The 22,606-nt window shown below is 48.0% G+C and overlaps 1 protein-coding gene across 1 annotated transcript in view; it reads left to right on the top strand.

Moving 5' to 3' along the window:
- LOC119098890 (prisilkin-39-like) overlaps nt 1–22,606 on the top strand; it is a 55,609-nt gene that overhangs the window by 8,664 nt on the left and 24,339 nt on the right. Inside the window, exons 4-5 of the mRNA XM_037221938.1 lie at nt 7,394–7,531; nt 12,516–12,653. Of these exons, the coding sequence (XP_037077833.1) occupies nt 7,394–7,531; nt 12,516–12,653 (276 nt within the window). The remainder of the gene's footprint in view (nt 1–7,393; nt 7,532–12,515; nt 12,654–22,606) is intronic.

Raw genomic sequence — 22,606 nt, 5'->3', positions numbered from 1 at the left:
TACAAACACCAGCGCAGCGCAGTAGAGAATTTTCTCCACGTTTTTCTTGTACCCGAAGAAACTTGACCACTAAATTGCACCACTTCCGAAAAGTAGAAGTGAAAAATTAAGAAAACCTTCTCAATGAGCTCTAACAGCTGAATTTCACAATTTGAGCACTCCTTTTCACAACTTTCACAACTTTTCACAACTTCAAACTAATTGATAACAAAATTTGACCGAACATTTTTGACGAACACCGAACAAATTTGCCTGCAAACACGCTCTTGTCACAACGCTCCCGAAAACCAGTGATTTGAACGATCCTACCAAATTTAGGCCAATCTCTGTAGTGCCAGCGATAAGGAAGATGGTCGAGCGTATTGTTCATCAACTAAGTTCATATTTTAACGAGCATGATTTCTTTTCGCATACACAACACGGATATCGTGCGAATTTTTCAACAGAGACCGCACTTACTGTAGTGACTGATAACATACCGCGATGGATGCTGGTGAGATCGCTCTGCTTTTTTTATAGATCTGTCAAAATGTTTTAACGTTGTGGACCACCAGCTTCTCTTATCCAAGCTTAAGATATACAATATCGACACGAAATGGTCTGAAAGCTACCTTTGCGGGCATACCCAACAGGTTCAGGCCAGATATCCTTCAGGGCATACTGTGCGCTCTCGTACTCTTCCGAATGGGATGGGGGTATTTCAAGGTACCGCCCTCGGGCCGCTCTTATGTTCCATTTTCTCGAACGATCTAGCGTTATATTCAGGGTGCGCTACAGTGATACAATATGCCGATGACACACAGATTTTGGTTACTGGAAAGAAAAGTATAACGCAACAGCTTGTCGCAAACATGGAGAGTACCTTGTCAATTGCATTGGACTGGTTTAACAACCACTCTATGAAAGTCAATGCAACAAAAACACAGTTAATGGTTTTCGGGACGAAGGCTATGCTGCGTCATATGCCTCCCGTGCATGTCAAGTTCGGGTCAGCTGTCATCACTGAAAGCAGTACTGTCAAAAACCTTGGTGTGGTGATGGACAGAAATCTCATATTTGTAGTGCACATTGATCAGCTTGTTGCCGGGTCGATGGGCGCTCTGATGGCCCAGTCCCATGCCAAGCATGTACTCCCAAGAGATACCCTCGTTCGCATTGTCGGAGCTCTAGTTCTTTCCTCCATTAGATACTATATAGCACTATGTGGTACTCACGGAGCCACCCAGTTCCATCGCGTGCAAAAACTCGCGAACTTCTGTGCGCGGGATGTGAACGGAAGGAGAAGGTGTGACCATATATCGGATGTTGTCAGGGATCTACGATGGTTAGTGCTGATCAGCTCGTCACCTATCACATGTTGTGCCCGCCCAAAAATGCCTTACGTGTCAGCCACCAGATATGGTCGCGATGTTCAGACGTGCTGAGCACGCTCATGAAATGCGACAGGCTAACCAGCTGAGGCGCCCCCGAGTGGTGAGCAACTCTGGCACTCGCCGATTTAGCTACAGAGCATCGGATTGATTTAACTGTCTACCGCCCGACTTGCGCAATATTCAGAGTCTAGGCCGATTCAAGCGCCACTTATGGAGTTTCTAATGAGTGAGGCGAATGTTGGCACATGAGTGGGTGCGTGTGTGAGTTCGATTGTGTGATGCGACACTGTGAATGCAATAGTGCAATCACCGAGATGGTCCCTTGACCGATTTGTGATGTGTTAGGCTATTTTTACTAGGTTTCCAACTGTCTCTTTTATGCCCGTTTTTACCAATGATGAATTGTAACTTTTAAAAAGTCACTGACTCTTGTGGAAAGTTACGAAATATATGGGCATGAACTCTAGGGCTCTATCTTTATTCAACTACTTATATTTGTATTGGTCCTATATGTTGTGATGCGACTTCAGTTTTTCTTCCTTCCCGATTATCTTTAAAGACACCATCTATGGCTTAAAATAATGACCAGTTTCTTTGCAAAATGTTCCAACTGCCAATTTGCATTTCATTCATATAAGAATTGGATTAATTCACCAGCCGCCAAAACATGTCTGATATGCTCCCGAGAGTGAACAGTGCGAAGGGAATTAAGGTAAAAAATACATTTCATGCTTTGCATTGTCTCCTTCATTCCCTACAGATTGTTCACTCTTGAGTGCATACCAGACATGTTTGGGTGCCTGGTATATTGATGCAAATTAGGTATGAAGTGTATGCAAGTTCTCAGTTGGATTATGCTGCAGAGAAATTGTACAACATTTGAAAAGGAATGTTCCCCATTTAAATATAATGAGATAAGCGTCAGATATGATGCGAAAAGTTTGCTTGTAACTATTGGTAAACTTTCCAGGCTCAGAAACGACCCTAACTAGCAAAATTTCGAAGCTTGAAAAAGGCGCCTCATTACGTCATTGTTTGATGGCGTCATGGAGTGGTTTTGTGACGCCAGCAATACCTGGCAGCATCTGGCAGCAAGAACTAAAGAATGCGTAGAAACGCACGAAAGCTGACGCCAACCGGCCATTCTCGTCGTGGGCACTGTGTTGGGCGGCCCATTAGTGAATGGCTTGTCTGGGGATTTTTTGTCTTGGTATTGGTCGTAAGAAAAGCCTTGGCGGACTGTTTGACATACGTATTGTACTGTCAACTTATCCCTGCCTGCAGTGCTGTAGTCCTGACATTGATGTTATGTAATGTGCGCAGTAGTTACTAATTAATGTAATTATAACGCAGGTGCATGCAAAAATCAATAAATCTGTAACGTTGCTGTGAACTGATTGCCAAAACATTGCTAATGCCGTGGCAAAGATGGTAGGGTTGAGCTACCATGAATGTTTTTCTTGCTTAGGATTATTTATGTCATTACTAGTTAACCCTGATATCACCATTGTGGTGGAATAGCATTCTCGCTGATGATAGTCATTTAGCGCTGTTAAATGAGGTATTACCAGTTATTCATAAATTACACACTGTTATCTCATCAGCTTCACAAAAGCTTGTCAACCAATGCGGTACATTGCATAATGGCACGAGTTAACAGTGTCATCGTAACACTACCTCAATACTGTACTGTGGCATGACACACTAAACAATGGTGTAGTTTTTGTTCTGTAATTCCTGCTGCTTTCAAGATAAATTCCATCGTGAAAAGATGGATCGGGCATGTATTCTTGTACAAACTCCGCATCTGACATATGAGTGACCAAAAACACATGATACAAAATACAAATCCCTTTCAGCAAAGCACACAACCGATAAGTGACATCACTTGCTTACCCTGTTTTGGAAATCCAAAAAACATAGGTGACAAAAATGCAATCATGTCTTCTGCTCCCACAGCTATGCAACATGCTACAGCCACCAGACTGCTTCACTTAACACGCGCTCAGGTAGGGGTCAAATTGATCCCTCCGAGGGTTTTCCCGAAATGATTTCCGAACGGCGCGGTGAAGCTGCGCCAAATTTTGCACAGCTGTAGACAATTAAACAACAAAATGTGTGACAATAAACATTTAGAAGTACCTTGTAAGGTCGCTGACCTATGGTAAGTAGGAGTCAGGTCATGGTTCCAGCGAAGGCACGTTCTAGAGAATCGTTCAATCCGACCAAACAACGGAGTGTTAGACGAATCCGTCCATCACTGAGATCTTTTCTTAGGCAAAACAACAATTGAATAAACAAAAAACCATGACCTAGGGTCAGGTATGAATGTCAGACCAAGGTAATACCAAACTGTTTTATTACTCTAGAGCTTGCTGTATGGGCTGGTTTCTGGTGCTCATTTCGAACATATTTATGGCAGGGACCGTATTATACACCTTCCGTGGACTTCATATCAGTCAGAATAGGTCACTGACCTAAAATGACCCAGGTCAACATTTTGTTTTTGGGAACATACTGCCTAGCGTAATCTTTGTCGCTTATCCAAATGCACAACTCAAAACCCTTTTGTATCATTCTGCTCATCATGACTTTAAAAAGTCAAACAAGTTCACTAACCTTAACTGAGCGTGTGATATTTTGCTTAGAACAGTTGCTTAGGTTATAGGGGTCCTTTGGAGACTAATCTGGAATTTAACCTTGTTTGACCTTATCTGACCTGGAGGTCATGACCAAAGAACTTTAAACTTTGACCTAAGTGAGTTCACGTACAGTTCAACACACGCTGTGAACTTTGTCTCTCTATCGCTCTTCATTCCGGGGATCTCAGGGGGTCAGATTGATCCCCTTCACCCGAGCAAAGGTTGACTAACCGGTGACCCTGGCGCGTGTTAAAAGGTCAAACAAGGTCACTGACCCTTACTGAGTGCGTGAAATTTTTCTTCAAACAGTTGCCTAGGTTCTAGGGCTCTTTTGGACACCATTCTGGAATATGACCTTGTTTGACCCTGTTTGACCCGACGGCCATGACTTACGAACTTCAAACTTTGACCTAAGAAATTGCGTACAGGTCAAGACACTCCATGAATTTGGTGTGTCTAGCTCTCTTAGTTCCCGAGATCTCAGGGGGTCAAATTTACACCCCACCCGAGCAAAGGGTATTCAAATGACTACCTGGGAGCGTGTTAAAAATGCGGTTCACACAAGTAATCGCACATGCATAACAAGAAAACATTCATTGTCGTGAAAAGACGCTGCGAACCGGCTGACCTTGCTCAATGATGAAGGCCTGACAAGTGCATGTGGTAACAGTTAGATGGGCAAAATGCAAAGAAGTGATGAAGCTGCCGGTGCACACAAGGCACATGATAAAAATACGATGAAGCGCTGTCCAAGAAACCAACTACAACACTGCTCCATCTTCCTCCGTACCCAGCATCTCACACAAGTGAAATGCTCAGAGCAAGCATGTGCATTAATAAGCCGCACTGACCTGTCCCCGCTGCCTAAATGAATTGCTAATATAATGGCGTGCAAGGGATGAACTACATGGTGGAATACCCCAATGGGTTCAAAATTATGGCAAGATCATAATGAAACAGCAAATTGCCTTTGAGCACCCCTGAATCATAGATGCCAGTGATTCTTTCAGTTTGACGCCATCATAACTTTGCCATGTTAAATCGCAAACCTAGAGCAGGTATCAAACCATACCATTTTATTGGGATTTATTAGATTTAAAGGATACCAAAATAATGTTCTCTGTTAGAACTACAAACCTTGCACGCACCCTTCCCATTACATCAAGATCAATACAAGCCATTGGCACGTCTCATCAGCGATCACGACCATTTGAAACGCTCGATTTACACTCGAATGTCAAATCAGTGTAATCCCATACTTGCATAACCCGCGGGGCTATCAAATTGCAGGTTTTCTTGCAATATCCGCACAGGTTTTCGGTTACAACACCGCATTTCGCTTTGAGCTCCCTTCAAAAACAAAGTCCCAAAAAGGGTTTATAGTAACACAACTCAAGAGTTCACACTTGAAGGACACAATTATTTTGTTCAAGATTTAAACTTGTCATTCGACATGTGACGAATATTTAGCAAAATCTATATATCTAAAATTACTGTAATATTTCTCCAATGCTACAATGTCTGGCTTACCCATAAAACCATGCAGGGCACCTTAATCCCGTATACAAGACGCTAACTGAGCTGTCTGTAAAAAATACGTCAGTAAAACAACAGAAAACGTCAGTACGAGAAAAAGGTGGATTTGCCGTCGCGTCTTGTCTTTTTTATAACATTCGGAAGCGTGCCGTTCTTCGGTATTGCACTATCTTTGCAGACAGGGGCAGTGGTATTTCCTTAAATGCCCAGTTGACCACAAGTGCCAGACAACCTGAAAGTGCTCGCCATTTAGCTCGCGACGCGCATTCACAGCGAATTTTTTTTAACAGCCAATCACCTTCCGCGGATTGTACCATGCGTGCCGCATCATCGCTCGTGTTCTCTTTTTATAACCTTTATAACCTCTATAACGACGATTGTATGACGTTATATGACGTCATCACTGCCAAGGTGACTTTCAAGTAGTCTCCCAATAAATTTTTCGCACTTTTGCAGGCCTTTTAGTCAGGAACCAGAGAGCTTCATGTCTTTTTTGGGTCTTCGCTAGCCTTTCAGCATCAGTCATAACGTAAAAGGCATCCCTCATCGGCTGCTTCCCTGCGAATCATTGGCTGGTGTTCGATTCCGCGACCGTGCCGCTCCGACGCCGACCTGAAGGTGGTGCAACTCAGAGCGTCAGCTTGTCGTCTGTACCAGGAAACTTTTTGACCTGCTAACCCTTCTGCTTGCAACCTAAACCTGTCTCAATGCGTGCTCCGTGCCGCCGTCCCCGCCCCATCGGAAGCGGTGCCGGGCCGAGCCGGCTCACGTGAGATCGGTGGACCGGCGGCCGGATGTGGTCGGGTCGCCTGGCTGGCCGTGGGCGCCCACTGCAGAGGGCGTTACGTCAGGTGGGGCAGCGCCGCCGGCGACAGCGTGACGGCCAACCGCGTCGCCCTCCCGCGGCCGAATAAAAGGCCGGCCGCACAGACATCAGGCACTAGTCACTTCCCAGCAGTGGTGTCCACCTCACATCGCCACGGAAAACATGAAGCTGGTGAGTGCGGTCCGGAAGATCGGTGCTTCACATGAGCGCTGCCTGTCGTATTCCAGCGGCGTCCGTACTGTCAGTTAGGGCGACACAGAGGGTCTTGCAAATAGGGTTGTTGATCATCTTCCATTACTTCCGCGTCCGAAAAAGTCAAAATGTATTTAGTTTTAATGCCCTTTTCATTCCTTCCAAGGAGCCTAGACAGGTAGGCATGCAGCCATTTCGGTGAACCGCAATATTAGCATGGCGTGCTTCAATTGGTCATCTTAAAAATCAGGAGCGTAATTTGACATCCAAAACGTTGCTATCATGCCACACTGACCAGAAGAGATCAGAACAGAAGTGCGGACGTAGGCTACAATTTCAACAGTCCCTGGATCAGTGGGAAAGGCCACGTCGCCAGTCGTCGCTGTCAGGTGCTAAACATATTCCACAACTATCCCTTGATCCCTGCATCCACAGCCGGAGACTGATGGCAGAAACTGACATGACAAAGGCACTGAACTAAGTAGCATCACGGCCAAAAGATGCGTCGCGATTTCAGCCTCTTCTTGCAAAGCTGTGTCGGCACCCCCTCTGACGTCAGCTGGGTGTGTTTCCAGCTGATCGTAGCCTCGCTGGCGGCTCTGGTCTGCGCTGATGGCCCGCGGCCGCAGCCGGCACCAGCCTCCTACCAGCGGCCGGCAGCCCCGGCACCAGCCTCCCACCAACAGCCGGCGGCGCCAGCCTCCTACCAGCAGCCGGCGGCACCGGCCTCCTACCAGCAGCCGGCCGGCTACGGCCAGCCCTTCGCCATCCTCAGCGAGGAGAATGTCCACCCGGGCGACGGCACCTACCAGTTCGGCTTCCAGACCGAGAACGGCATCTCACGTAACGAGAACGGCAGCCCCAAGGACGGCTACGGTAAATCTGAGTACGGCCAGCCCACCGGCGGCTACGTCCAGCAGGGCGGCTGGAGCTACAGCGACGATTACGGCCACCCCGTCCAGGTGACGTTTGTTGCCGACGAGAACGGCTACCAGCCGTCTAGCGACATCCTGCCGACGCCGGTGCCGACCGAGTACCCGCTGCCGATCGTGCCGCAGGTGTACCAAGGCGAGCAGAGCTATGGCTCTGCCCCAGCCCCCGCTCCCGCCCGCTACAGCGCCCCGGCTCCTGCTGCCCGGCAGTACAACGCTCCCGCTCCTGCGGCTCCTGCTCCTCGGCAGTACAACGCTCCCGCTCCTGCTCCTGCTCCCAGGCAGCACAGCGCTCCCGCTCCTGCCCCCAGGCAGTACAATGCTCCTGCTCCGGCTCCTGCTCGTTATAGTGCTCCTGCCCCCGCCCGCAACTACTAAAACGGATGGACGACGAGCGCTGGGAGTAGTGCATATGCGTGTGCGAGGCTGTGAGGCTGCATGAGTGATATATTTATCCGTCCGTATTGCTAAGAAATACAGGCGCATGTAGAATAAACTGTTTTCACCGCACTCTTATAATCATTTGTACCTGAGACAAACGATGCCAACGATGTAAATGGCCAGCAACATGATGGACCGACGAAGCAACCTTTCAACTGAATAGCTCACATTCCCACCAGATCCCTGACCAGGTTGCCAGGACCCCACAGAAGAGGGATCGACAACGCCGGGCTGCTAGTCAGGTCGCACGGCACGATCCGGAGCGCCGTGAAGCGTACCTGGTCTTTTGAGAGGTGGTGCCCAAATTGCCGTTTTAGGAGTGCTGTCTCATTGGATTGTTTTTCTTGTGATGAGAGTATCCGCACGGCAATTGAAACTTTTCAGATCCAGGAGCTGTCCACACCAATGCACACAAAGTTTGTGTTAGTAGTTACTGAGCAGCTCAAGTGAAAGCGGCTCCGGTTCATAATTAACTGCGGTGTGAGGATTTTTGAGTGGGTCAGAAACTACCTCCGCACTCGGCGAGGGGGGGGGGAGACATTGGAACATCCCAATGACATGACCGATCCCAAATCGGGATTCACCTAACCAACCCTGAAATTTGGATTTCCCACTGAACTTATGCCAATTAATCTTCATGGTCGGACGAAAAGTCACAAGACATATGGAGAATATCATGTGAAATGTGGTGGGGCTAGGGCGCAGTTAGAACACCCGAGAGCGAAGGGGGTTAGGGTGGGATTGGCTGGGGTGCGGTATCTGGTAATTTCAAGAGGTAGCTTGTGCGGGGAAGGTGGCGTTGTAACGAAGGGCGCGTTGCACAACAATGCCCTTGTGCCGAATTTTCCACTTTTTCTATCACTGTTTCTTAGGGGTCTTTTGGCCCTTCCGAGAAGATTGGAGGGGATCTGGAGTTCTGTGACGTTTTGTCTGGACACGCGGCTGTTCCTGAACTGGACAAGCGAATCATCCTGACTTGAACACGCGACTCCTAAGTTGGACACGCGACAGCTCCTGTGCCTGGCTTATTGCTGCTCCAGCGATGGGCTCAGCGTCACTGGACTGAGCTACGCATACGTTTCGTTCTGGCAAACTTGATGCGATACGTTTCACCGCTACCGCAACGGCCATTAGTTTTCAAAGTATAATTCTAATTTATATGTGCCTTCCGTGTACGTTGCCATCTCCTTCAAAACGGGTATCTGCGCACAGGTCTATGTAAAAGATACAGTTCAGCATATGACGCATTTTCTGCGATTAAGATCCGAAAGCTGCATTCAGCAGGCAATGTGAATCGTAAACACAGGTCTAGATATTAGTTGCTAACTACTTATTTTCGTAAACATTTTGTGACAATACAAATTTGCTCAATGAGATATTGATAGATGTGCCACGTTGTTTTGCTGCTTTGCTAAGTGCGCATGTCAGTGACACAGCAGCATTTTTGAACAGCTTATTCTTACTACCCTTGCGTGTACGCAGCATAACAAACAACAACGTAAATTTATGTTATGCTGTTGAATGATACGTCCCTCTAAGGACAGCACACACAACATATAAGATCCCGAGTTTGATACTCCAATACGAATATGGCATTGCGGCTGTTGTGGTGCATTCGAAAGTCGTGAAATAGAAAGTGTAAAACTGTCGAGTTCTAGTGGCTGTATGACATGAAAAAGTCTGCATTTTCCTAAAACTTTCCAATATTGGTGTCCATGTACAATATAATGAGCAAATCGGACTTTCACAACTAGAAATATCCTTGTTTCTTTACGCTTTGCGGGTGCAAAGTCATGAGCTGATACAGGCTATTTAAGAAGACCAAGCCTCGGTCTTACCAATATGAGGTACAAGCTTGAAATATCTGTACCTTTTATTTATGTGCTGTTTCAATTTTCAGCCTCTCCTTTGTAATTTGCATGCAAAAATCGGCACCGCAGTGGTAAATAAGATGGCAATTATATGACATCTTGTTGGCACATTTTATCTGTATGTGAAAAATTACAGAATACCGGGAAAATACAGATTGTACTTAACGTCAGATAAGATTTGTAGCGCAGTCGGTTTTTGCGGGTCAGATCGCTAGCTGGCCAGGGCGGACCGGGATACGGGAGGACATTTTGCAAGAACGTGACGTTTCTGATCCGTACCCACCGTCTTACGGTCGGAGCCAGGCGGACCTCTGCCACTGGAGAATGCGGACATCACATACCGTGTACCCTGACAGGGTGTCAGGCCGTGTGACACCGCTCAGAAGAGCTCAGAGTCGTTCTGCCCGTTCGGTCGAGAGTTACATGTATGTCGAACACCTTCCACGGTTTAGGACTGGGGCTTGAGTAAATCTTCTTCCACATGATGGCTTTCCAATTACATGCGAACACTACTTGAAGACAAATTTTCAGTTGCCACAAGGACCAGAAAGCAGTTCAGGAGAACTGACCGCATCGTTATCTTCAATGTCTTGTTGACTTTTCATACATTGACAATTCATTATACGTTAACCGAGCATTGCTGCGCAGTCGAAATTTACCGCATCATCGCATAAATCTTTGTCCATCCGCCGTTGTTCGTGCGGTAGCTAACGCATCACTATAGGGGATAATTACATAGCATGATACACCAAGACCACAAGAGATGCCGTGAGCAAGCGTGAGCCGGCGACTACAGCCGTGCCAGTGAGTGCTCATGCCACGCCGTGCTATACTCCTTCTTATCAAGAGCAGGAAAACTTGCAAAAGTACCGGGAACTGTTTAATGGCAACTTATTCATGTATCATCACAACCGGCCTTCTCTACCATTGCTCACGTTTTCCGAACACTGATATTTAAGTGGCTACCATACCCCTGTGAGTGATAAACACGACAAGGAAGCTTTTGAGGCCAGTGCGTCGTATGCACGGCGGATGGCTGTCGGCCTTAATGGGATTACGAGCAAAGCCAACACTCGAGGCTAGGCTGCTAAGACAACACGCAAAGTCAGCTTTGTCGTGGCAGCACAAAGCACAAGCAATTGACTATACCCTCACAGTTCGCGTAATTGGCGTGTTTTCCTGTCGGTATTTAGTCTCCCAACCCGGCAGAATGTTGCGGAAAACTGATCAAGTGTTTCATCGGATTACTCCATGTGATGTTTCTAGGTACTGTCGGCTCACGCCATGGTGAGCCGACAGTGTGTTATTAAAATACGTACGGACAACGGGTCATGTTTGCATGACCGTCTGAAACATTGCTCAAAATCTTCAACAGTCTTTCAGTACCAGTAGCAACATAAAAGGCCTCCGACATCGGCCACTCGTCTACAAATCATTGGCTGGTGCTCGATTGCGCGACCATGTCGCTCCGAAGCCGACCTGAAGGTGACACGGTCTAGCGCGTCAGGCTGTCGCTTGTGCTACCAACCTTGCCAAGGTGCTTTCTTCTCCTTCTTCTGCTTCCAACCTGAACCTGTCTCTGTGCGTGCTCCGTGCCGCCGTCCCCGCCCTCTCGGAAGCAGCGCTGGGTCGAGCTGGCTCACGTGAGATCGGTGGACCGGCGGCCAGTTGTGGTCTGGTCGCCTGGCTGGACGGGGACGCCCACTGCAGAAGGCGTTGCGTCAGGTGGGGCAGCGCCGCCGGAGGCAGCGTGACGGCCAACCGCGTCGCCCTCCCACGGCCAAATAAAAGCCCGGCCGCACAGACACCAGGCACCAGTCACTCGCCAGCAGTGGTGTCCATCTCACAACGCCACGGCAAACATGAAGCTGGTGAGTGCGACCAGGGAGATCGGTGCTTCACATGAGGGTTGCCTTTCGTATTCCAGCGGTGTCTGTACTGTCAGTTGGGGCGCCAGGGAGGTTCTTTTAGATAAGGTCGTTGATCAGCGGTCATTTCTTTACGTAGCAGGCGAAGTCAAAGTGCCCTCAGTCCCAGCGCCTCAGTGCTTTTTTATATCCGTCCCAAGTAGTCTACACGGGTAGGTATATAGCCATTTTGGTGAACCGCAAAAGTAATCTGACTGGCTTAAATTGGCCCACTTAAAAACTTAGTATTTAATTTTACATCCAAAACTTTCGCACGATAACGCACTGGCCAAAAGGGACCAGAACAGACGTGCGAACGTCAGGCTCTAATTTCAACAGTCTCTGAATCAGTATAGAACGCAATGTCGTCAGCCAATGCGCTGTCAGATGCTACACACATTCCATAGCTATCCCTTGATCCCTGCATCTACAGGCGAAGATCCATAACAAAGAGTGGTCTGGCAAAGGTGCTTAACTGCGTCTTGTCATGGTGAAATCATGGGTCGCAATCTGAACCCTTGCTGGCACCGCCGGGTCGGCACCCCCTCTGACGTCAGCTGGGTGTGTTTCCAGCTGATCGTAGCCTCGCTGGCGGCTCTGGCCTGTGCTGATGGCCCGCGGCCGCAGCCGGCGCCCGCCTCCTACCAGCGGCCGGCGGCCCCGGCACCAGCCTCCCACCAGCAGCCGGCGGCACCGGCCTCCTACCAGCAGCCGGCCGGCTACGGCCAGCCCTTCGCCATCCTCAGCGAGGAGAACGTCCACCCGGGCGACGGCACCTACCAGTTCAGCTTCCAGACCGAGAACGGCATCTCACGTAACGAGAACGGCAGCCCCAAGGACGGCTACGGCAAATCCGAGTACGGCCAGCCCACCGGCGGCTACGTCCAGCAGGGTGGCTGGAGCTACAGCGACGATTACGGCCACCCCGTCCAGGTGACGTTTGTTGCCGACGAGAACGGCTACCAGCCGTCTAGCGACATCCTGCCGACGCCGGTGCCGACCGAGTACCCGCTGCCGATCGTGCCACAGGTGTACCAGGGCGAGCAGAGCTATGGCTCTGCCCCAGCCCCCGCTCCCGCCCGCTACAGCGCCCCGGCTCCTGCTGCCCGGCAGTACAACGCTCCCGCTCCTGCGGTTCTTGCTTCTGCTCCTCGGCAGTACAACGCTCCCGCTCCTGCTCCTGCTCCTGCTCCCAGGCAGTACAGCGCTCCCGCTCCTGCCCCCAGAGAGTACAATGTTCCTGCTCCGGCTCCAGCTCGTTACAGCGCTCCTGCCCCCGCCCGCAACTACTAAGACGGATGGACGGCGAGCGCTAGGCATAGCGTAAACGAGTGTGCGAGGCTGTGAGGCTGCATGAGTGAAATATTCATGCTTCCGTACTGCTAAGAAATACAGGCGCATGTAAAATAAACTGTTTTCATCGCACTCTTATGATCATTTGTGCTTGAGACAAACGATGCCAACGATGTAAACAGCAGGCGACATGATAGACCGACGAGGCAACCTTTCAACTGAATAGTTCACATCCCCACAATATCCCTGACCTGGCTGCCAGGAACCCACAGATGATGGATCGACAACGCTGGCTGCTAGTCACGTCGCATGGCTGGCCTCGTTGCACAGGTTGTACTTTTAGGGCGCCTGTCTGGCGGAGTCGGGTGTCAGAATGGTAGGCCCCGCAGCACGGGTTGTACTTCCAGAGCGCCTGTCCGGCGGGGTCGGGCGTCAGAATGGTAGGCCCGCCGCACGGGTTGTACTTCCAGAGCGCCTGTCCGGCGGGGTCGGGCGTCAGATTGGTAGGCCCCACCGCACAGGCTGTACTTCCAGAGCGCTTGTCCGGCGGGGTCGGGCGTCAGAATGGTAGGCCCCGCCGCACAGGTTGTATTTGCAAGGCGCCTGTCCGGTGGAGTCGGGCGAGAGGCTCAGTCCGCTGATGTAGAAGTTCACGGTAATGTTGATCTGGCCGCTCGCCTTCTCCAGCGACACCTTCTCTAGCAAACGGCTTAAGAGGCGCCACTAGGACGTGCGGAAGCGTCTCAGTCGAGAGGCTCTTGATGCAGATCTTGCGCTTTAGATACTTTCGAGCGCGCGGGCTTTTTGTCTCTGTGGAGCGTTTTCGTCTCGAGGATGACGTCAGAGCAGGCCTGCAAATGCACTGGCCCGTCTTGGATGAGATCGGCGGACCCATTTTCCAGAACCTGCCAAGCGCTACGGACACGCGGCCCCACGCCGTACAGTGCAGCGGGGTCTTAAGCTCTCAACAAACAGATCAATGCACTTCTAATTTAATACACTGCAAGTTCTTCAGACGCAGGAAACGCCTCTAGGCCTCCGTTGAATTATGTCTGGAACTGAAGCCATCGGTCATCGATGTCAGTAGTGGTGGGGTTTGGTCGCCTGGTGACAGGGTTGACGCTCTTATACACAATATTTTTTAACAAAGCTAGTGATACAGCAAACTATTTTGCTGCAAACATCGCAAACACAGGACTGTTTCTTGCCGGACGTTCTGTGGCACCGTGTCCATGCCTGTCGCGTGCCTCAGGATGGTATTTAACTTATCGCCTTTCTGCACTCCTGCTGACGTGCCCCGAGCCTGAAAACTTCCCCATCGGTTAGGCAGGGCATAGGGGACATGTACTACCCGCCCAAAGACAAAGAGGAAGCATGAAGAACCGCGCAGGGTTTACCACAGATTTGTAAGTGTAGTGAAAAGGAAGGAGTAGCTCTGACCACGTGCATGGAAATGTTCGTGAGGATGACCCAGGCCAGGTAAATTTATAAAGTTGTACGTGCCAGTGCCTGGCTACTGCAGCTGCTGGACCGCACCGGACTGGCGCTCCGCGTGCCTGTGCCATCGTCCGCTGTGCTCTTGTCCACGTGCCTGCGCCGTTGCCCATCGTGTTATTGGCCACGTGCTCCATACAGGCAGTCTTCCACGCTCACTCGTCGCTACGGCCGGCCAAGCGCACGTTCAGCTCCCTGTGCGATATGCTGTACCGCTAAGCAGCGCTCCTCGTCCGTGCCCCTACGCCAAGCCGGGGACAAAGGGTATCCCAGTATTTCCGCGGAGCCCCTTAGCTATTCCCTGATCTCCTGAGGAAAGCACCGTTTCTATCCAAATGGTGGGTTCTAATTCAACCAATATCCCATACAAACTAAAATCCTATCCAGCCTGTTGACATTTGCCGAGGCAGATATGCTTCGAGCACGACTACGACGCAGCAGCAAGCAGGATAACCCGCAGTGGCTATCCAATCACCAGGCGCATCGCAACTAAAATCTATTCTAGTCTTGGGTAACACGGATAGTTTCAAGCTCATATAAAAACGGTAAGACCAAATCAATACACAGATTAAGTATGCATGCCCATACCCATGCTCAGCGTTCTAGAATTGCCGACTTCTCGCGTTAAAGAGCACCATATGAGGCGGAATTTTTCATTCATTTTCCCCATACTTCAAGTGAATTTTTCGCTCCTTCTTGATATTGTCAAACCACACATACCAAACCCATATTTCTCTTTCAGATGTTCTAAGGCGTCATCCAAAACCGAGCTCACTTGAAGCCATTAAGCATAAACAAGGGTCAACAGAACCTGGACACCCATGGCTATATCTTGTCTCACCTACAGTTGTTTTATGCCTATGTATTTACAAAGCAAGGACACCAGGTACCTTCAAGCCCAAGAGCCTCAGTGACTCCAGCCATTTGCGTGTATCAAGTTCGGGTTATTAATCACATTTATCACAATCATCAGCTATGCGCCAAATGCAAGATTTTCAGGCATCCCCAATTTCTTGGGTCACACCACCCGAACACCACAGCAAAGAAAAGCCTGATACAAACAACGCAAAGCGCAGTAGAGAATTTTCGCCACGTATTTCTTATACCCAAAGAAACTTGACCACTAAATTGCACAACTCCCGAAATGTAGAAGTGAAAAATTAAGAAAAACCTTCTCGATGAACTCTAAAAGCTGAATATCGCAATTTAAGCACCCCTTTTCACAGATTTTTGGTCAAACTAATTGATAACAAAATTTGACCGAACATTTTTGACCGAACACCGAACAAATTTGCCTGCCAACACGCTCTTGTCACAGTGCTCCCGAAAACCAGTGATTTGAACGATCCTGCCAAATTTAGGCCAATCTCTGTAGTGCCAGCGATAAGGAAGATGGTCGAGCGTATTGTTCATCATCAACTTAGTTCATATTTTAACGAGCATGAATTCTTTTCGCATACACAACACGGATATCGTGCGAATTTTTCAACAGGGACAGCACTTACTGTAGTGACTGATGAAATACCGCGAAGGATGCTGGGGAGATCGCTCTGCTTGTTTTAATAGATCTGTCAAAATGTTTTGACGTTGTGAACCACCAGCTTTTCTTATTCAAGCTTAAGATATACAATATCGACACGAAATGGTTTGAAAGCTACCTTTGCGGGCATACCTTGCAGGTTCAGGTCATATACCCTTCAGGGCATACTGCACGCTCTCATAGTCTTCCGAATGGGATGGGGGTATTTCAGAGTACCGCCCTCAGGCCGCTCCTATATTCCATTTTCTCGAACGATCTAGCGTTATATTCAGAAGGCGCTACAGTGATAAAATATGCCGATAACACACAGATTTGGGTAACGGGAATGACATGTGCAATGCAACAGCTTGTCGCAGACATGGAGAATACCTTGTCAGTTGTATTGGACTGGTTTAACAACCACTCTATGAAAGTCAATACAGCAAAAACACAGTTAATGGTTTTCGGGACGAGGGCTATGCTGCGTCATATGCCTCCTCTGCATGTCAAGATCGGATCAGCTGTCGTCACTGAAAGCAGTACTGTCAAAAACCTTGGTGTGGTCATGGGCAGAAATCTCATATTTGTAGTGCACATTGATCAGCTTGTTGCCAGGTCGATGGGCGCTCTGATGGCCCTGTCCCATGCCAAACATGTACTCCCAAGAGATACCCTCGTTCGCATTGTCGGAGCTCTAGTTCTTTCCTTCATTAGATACTGTATAGCACTATATGGTACTCACGGAGCCACCCAGTTCCATCGCGTGCAAAAACTCGCGAACTTCTGTGCGCGGGATGTGAACGGAAGGAGAAGGTGTGACCATATATCGGATGTTGTCAGGGATCCACGATGGTTAGTGCTGATCAGCTCGTCACATATCACATGTTGTGCCCGCTCAAAAACGTCTTACGTGTCAGCCACCAGATATGGTCGCGATGTTCACACGTGCTGAGCACACTCATGAAATGTGACAGGCTAGCCAGCTGAGGCGCCCCCGAGTGGTGAGCAACTCTGGCACTCGCCGATTTAGTTACAGAGCATCGGGTTTGTTTAACTGTCTACCGCCTGACTTGCGCAATATTCAGAGTCTAGGCCGATTCAAGCGCCAATTATGGAGTTTCTAATGAGTGAGGCGAATGTTGGCACATGAGTGGGTGCGTATGTGAGTTCGATGGTGTGTGATGCCACAATGTAAATGCAATAGTGTGATTCACCGAGGTGATCCCTTGACCGATTTGTGATGTGTTAGGCTATTTTTATGAGGTTTCCAATTGTCTCTTTTATGCCCGTTTTTATCAATGATGACCTGTAACTTTAAAAAAGCCCCTAGATCTTGGCGAAAGTTACGAAATATGTGGACATGAGCTACAAGGCTCTATCTTTATTCAACTACTTTTATTTTATTGGTCCTATACGTTGTGATGCGACTTCAATTTTTCTTCCTTTCCGATTATCTTTAAAGACACCATCTATGGCTTAAAATGAAGGCCAGTTTCTTTGCAAAATGTTCCAACTGCCAACTTCCATTTCATTCATATATAAATTGGATTAATTCGCCAGCCGCCAAAACATGTCTGATATGCACCCGAGAGTGAACAATGCGTAGGGAATTAAGGTAAAAATACGTTCCGTGCTTTGCATTGTCTCCCTCATTCCCTACAAATTGTTTACTCTTGAGTGCATACCAAACATGTTTGGGTGCCTGGCATACTAATGCAAATTAGGTATGAAGTGTATGCAAGTTCTCAGTTGGATTATGCTGCAGAGAAATTGTACAACGTTTGAAAAGGAATGTTCCCCATTTAAATATATTGAGATAAGCGTCAGATATGATGGGAAAAGATTTCTTGTAACTATTGGTAAGCTTTCCAGGTTCAAAAACGACCCTAACTAGCAAAATTTCAAAGCTTGAAAAAGGCGCCTCATTACGTCATTGTTTGATGGCGTCATGGAGTGGTTTTGTGACGCCAGCAATACCTGGCAGCATCTAGCAGCAAGACCTAAAGAATACGTAGATGCGCACGAAAGCTGACGCCAACCGGCCATTCTCGTCGCGGGCGCTGTGTTGGGCGGCCCATTAGTGAATGGCTTGTCTGGGGATTTTTTGTCTTGGTATTGGTCGTAAGAAAAGCCTTGGCGGACTGTTTGACATACGTATTGCACTGCCAACTTATCCCTGCCTGCAGTGCTGTAGTCCGGACATTGATGTTATGTAATGTGCACAGTAGTTACTAACTTGTGTAATTATAACGCAGGTGCATGCAAAAATTCATAAATCTGTAACGTTGCTGTGAGTTGATTGCCAAAACATTGCTAATGCCGTGGTAAAGATGGTAGGGTTGAGCTACCATGAATGTTTTTCTTGCTTACGATTATTTATGTCATTACTAGTTAACCCTGACATCACCATTGTGGTGAAACAGCATTCTTGCTGTTGATAGTCATTTAGAGTTGTTAAATCAGTTCATAAATCATTAATAAATTACAAACTGTTATCTCACGGGCTTGACATAAGCTTGTCAACCAATGCGGTACGTTGCATAATGGCACGGGTTAACAGTGTCATTGTAGCAGTACCTCAATGCTGTACTGTGGCATGACATAATAAACAATGGTATAGTTTTTGTTCTGTAATCTCTGCTGCTTTCACAATAAATTTCATCGTGAAAAGATGGCTCAGGCTTGTATTTTTGTACTAACTCCGCATCTGGCATACGAGTGACCGAAAACACGTGATGCAAAATACAAATCCCTTTCAGCAAAGCACACAACCAATAAGTGACATCACTTGCTCAGCATGTTTTGGGAATCCACAAAACATAGGTGACTAAAATGCGGTCATGTCCTCTGCTCCCACAGCTCACAACATGTTACAGCCATCAGACTGCTTCACTTAACACGCGCTCGGGTGGGGGTCAAATTGACCCCTCCGAAGGTTTTCCCAAAATGATTTCCAAACGGCGCGCTGTAGCCGCGCCAAATTTTGCATACTGTAGACAATTGAATAGCAAATTGTCTGACATTAAACAATAAGAAGTACCTTTTAAGGTCGCTGACCTATGATAGGTAGAAGTCAGGTCATGGTTCCAGCGAAGGCACGTTCTAGAGAATCGTTCAATCCGATCAAACAACGCATTGTTAGACGAAGCCATACATCACTGAGATACTTTCTTAAGCAATACAACAATTGAATAAACAAATAGCATTGACCTACGGTCAGGTATGAAGGTCAGACCAATGTAAAACCGACCTGTTTTATTACTCTAGAGCTTGCTGTATTGGCTGGTTTCTGGTGCTTATTTCGGACATATTGATGGCAAGAACCGTATTATACACCTTCCATGGACTTCTTATAAGTCAGAATAGATCACTGACCTTAAAGGCCCCAGGTCAACACTTTGTTTTTGGGAACATACTGCCTAGCGTATTCTTTGTCGCTTATCCAAATGCACAACTCAAAACCCTCTTGTATCATTTTAATCATCATGACTTTAAAAAGTCAAACAAGTTCACTAACCTTAACTGAGCGTGTGGTATTTTGCTTAGAACAGTTGCCTGGGTTCTAGAGGCCCTTTGGAGACTCATCTGGAATTTAACCTTGTTTGATCTTATCTGACCCGGAGGTCATGACCTAAGAGCTTTAAATTTTGACCTAAGTGAGTTCACGTACAGTTCAACACACGCTGTGAATTTTGTCTCTCTAGCGCTCTTCATTCCGGGGATCTCAGCGGTCAGATTGCCCAACTTACCCGAGCATAGGTTGACCAACCGGTGACCCTGGCGCGTGTTGAAAGGTCAAACAAAGTCACTGACCCTTACTGAACGCGTGAAATTTTTCTTAAAACAGTTGCCTAGATTCTAGGGCTCTTTTGGACACCATGCTGGAATATGACCTTGTCTGACCCTATTTGACCCGACGGTCAAGACTTACGAACTTCAAACTTTGACCTAAGAAATTACGTACAGGCCAAGACACTCTATGAATTTGGCGTGTCTAGCTCTTTTAGTTCCCGAGATCTCAGGGGGGGGGCAAATTGACACCCCACTCGAGCGATGGGTATCCAAACGGCTACCCGAGCGCGTGTGAAAAATGCGATTCACACAAGTAATCGCACATGCATAACAAGAAAACATTCGATGTCGTGAAATAACACTGCGAACGGCTGACCTTGCTCAATGCTGGAGACATGACAAGTGCATATAGTTACGGTTAGATGGGCGAAATGCAAAGAAGTGATGAAGCTGCCGGTGCACACAAGGCAGATGATAAAAATGCTATTAAGTGCTGTCCAAGAAACCAACTGCAATACTTCTCCACCTTCCTCCGTACCCAGTATCTCACACAATTGAAATGCTCAGACCAAGCATGTGCATTGATGAGCCGCACTGACCTGTCCCCACTGCCGAAATGAATTGCTAATATAACGGCATGCGAGGGGTTAATTACATGGTGGAATATCCCAATGGGTTCAAAATTATGGCAAGATCATAATCAAATAGCAAATTGCCTTTGAGCATCCCTGAGCCATAGATGCCAGTGTTTCTTTCAGTTCGACGCCATCACAACTTTCTCATGTTAAATCGAAAACCTAGAACAGGTCTCAAACCATACCATTTTATTGGGATTCATTACATTGACAGAATACCAAAGCAATGTTCTCTGTTTCAAGTACAAACCTCGCACGCACCCTCCCCATTACATCAAGATTAATACAAGCCACTGGCACGCTCTATCAGTGATCACACCAATTTCAAAGCCCTAATTTACACTCTAATTTCAAATAAGTGTAATCCCACACTTGCATAACCCGCGAGAGTATCAAATTGCAGGTTTTCTTGCAATACCCCACAGGTTTTCGGTTATAACACCGTGTTTCGCCTTGAGCTCCCTTCAAAAACGGAATCCCAACAGGGGTTCATGGTAACACAACTCAAGAGTTTGCACTTGAAGGACACAATCATTTTGTTCATGATTTAAACTTGTCCTTCGACATGTGACGAATATTTAGCAAAATCTATATATCTAAACTTACTGTACTATTTTCCCGATGTTACAATGCCTGGCTAACCCATAACACCATGCAGGGCCCCTTTCTCCGGTATACAAGACGCTAACTGAGTTGTCTAAAAAACACGTCAGTAAAAGAAAAGAAAACGTCAGTACGAGAAAAAGGCGGATTTGCTGTCGTGTCTTGTCTGTTTTTATGACATTCGGAAGTGTGCCGTTTTTCGGTACTGCGCTATATTTGCAGACAGTGGCATTCTCTTTGTATAACCTTGACCTATGGCGTAAATCTAAGGAAAATGCCCAATTGGCCACAAGTGCCAGACAACCTGAAAGTGCCCGCCGTTAAGTTCGCGACGCGCATTCAGCAGCGGAATTTTTTAACAGCCAATCACCTTCCGCGGATTGTACCATGCGTGCCGCATCGTCGCTCGTGTTAATGTATTAGCAGCAATTATTTTTGGACCATAAGCAGAAAACAGCCTGAAATATAACGACGATCGTATGACGTTTCTATGATGTCATCAATGCCAAGGTGACTTTAAAGTAGTCTCCCATTAAACCCTTTCGCACTTTTGCAGGCCTTTAACTCAGGAACCAAAGGGCTTGATGTCTTTTTAGGGTCTTCACTAGCCTTTCAGCATCAGTCACAACGCAAAAGACATCCGTCATAGGCCGCTTCCCTGCGAATCATTGGCTGGTGTTCGATTCCGCGGCCGTGCCGCTCCGACGCCGACCTGAAGGTGGCGCAACCCAGAGCGTCAGCCTGTCCCCTGTACCAGAGAACATTTTAACCTGCTAACCCTTCTGCTTGTAACCTGAACCTGTCTCAATGCGTGCTCCGTGCCGCCGTCCCCGCCCTCTCGGAAGCGGTGCCGGGCCGAGCCGTCTCACGTGGAATCGGTGGACCGGAGGCCGGTTGTGGTCGGGTCGTCTGGCTGGACGGGGACGCCCACTGCAGAGGGCGTTGCGTCAGGCGGGGCAACGCCGCCGGCGGCAGCGTGACGGCCAACCGCGTCGCCCTCCCGCGGCCGAATAAAAGGCCGGCCGCACAGACATCAGGCACCAGTCACTCGCCAGCAGTGGTGTCCACCTCACAACGCCACGGCAAACATGAAGCTGGTGAGTACGGTCCGGAAGATCGGTGCTTCACATCAGCGTTGCCTTTCGTATTTTAGCGGTGTCCGTACTGTCAGTTAGGGCGCCACAAAAGGTCTTGCAAATAGGGTTGTTGATCATCTTCCATAAATTCCGCGTCCGGCAAACTCAGTGTTTAATTTTAGTGCCTGAACGTTTTTTTTCATTCCGTTCCAAAGAGCCTAAACAGGTAGGCATGGAGCCATTTCGGTGAACCGCAATATTAGCAAGACGTGCTTAAATTGGTCAGCTTAAAAAGCAAGAGCGTAATTTGACATCCAAAACGTTGCTACGATACCACACTGGCCAGAAGAGATCAGAACAAAAGTGCGGACGTAGGCCACAATTTCAACAGTCCCTGGATCAGTGCGAAAGGCCGCGTCGCCGGTCGTCGCTGTCAGGTGCTGCACATATTCCACAACTATCCCTTGATCCCTG

Source organism: Pollicipes pollicipes, unplaced genomic scaffold (assembly GCF_011947565.3).
Source record: "Pollicipes pollicipes isolate AB1234 unplaced genomic scaffold, Ppol_2.1 Scaffold_2555;HRSCAF=2994_pilon_pilon_pilon, whole genome shotgun sequence".
NCBI classification, from domain to species: Eukaryota; Metazoa; Arthropoda; class Thecostraca; order Pollicipedomorpha; family Pollicipedidae; genus Pollicipes; species Pollicipes pollicipes.
The sequence above is the reverse complement of the archived record's forward strand: the minus strand, read 5'-3'. Positions and strand labels throughout refer to the sequence as shown.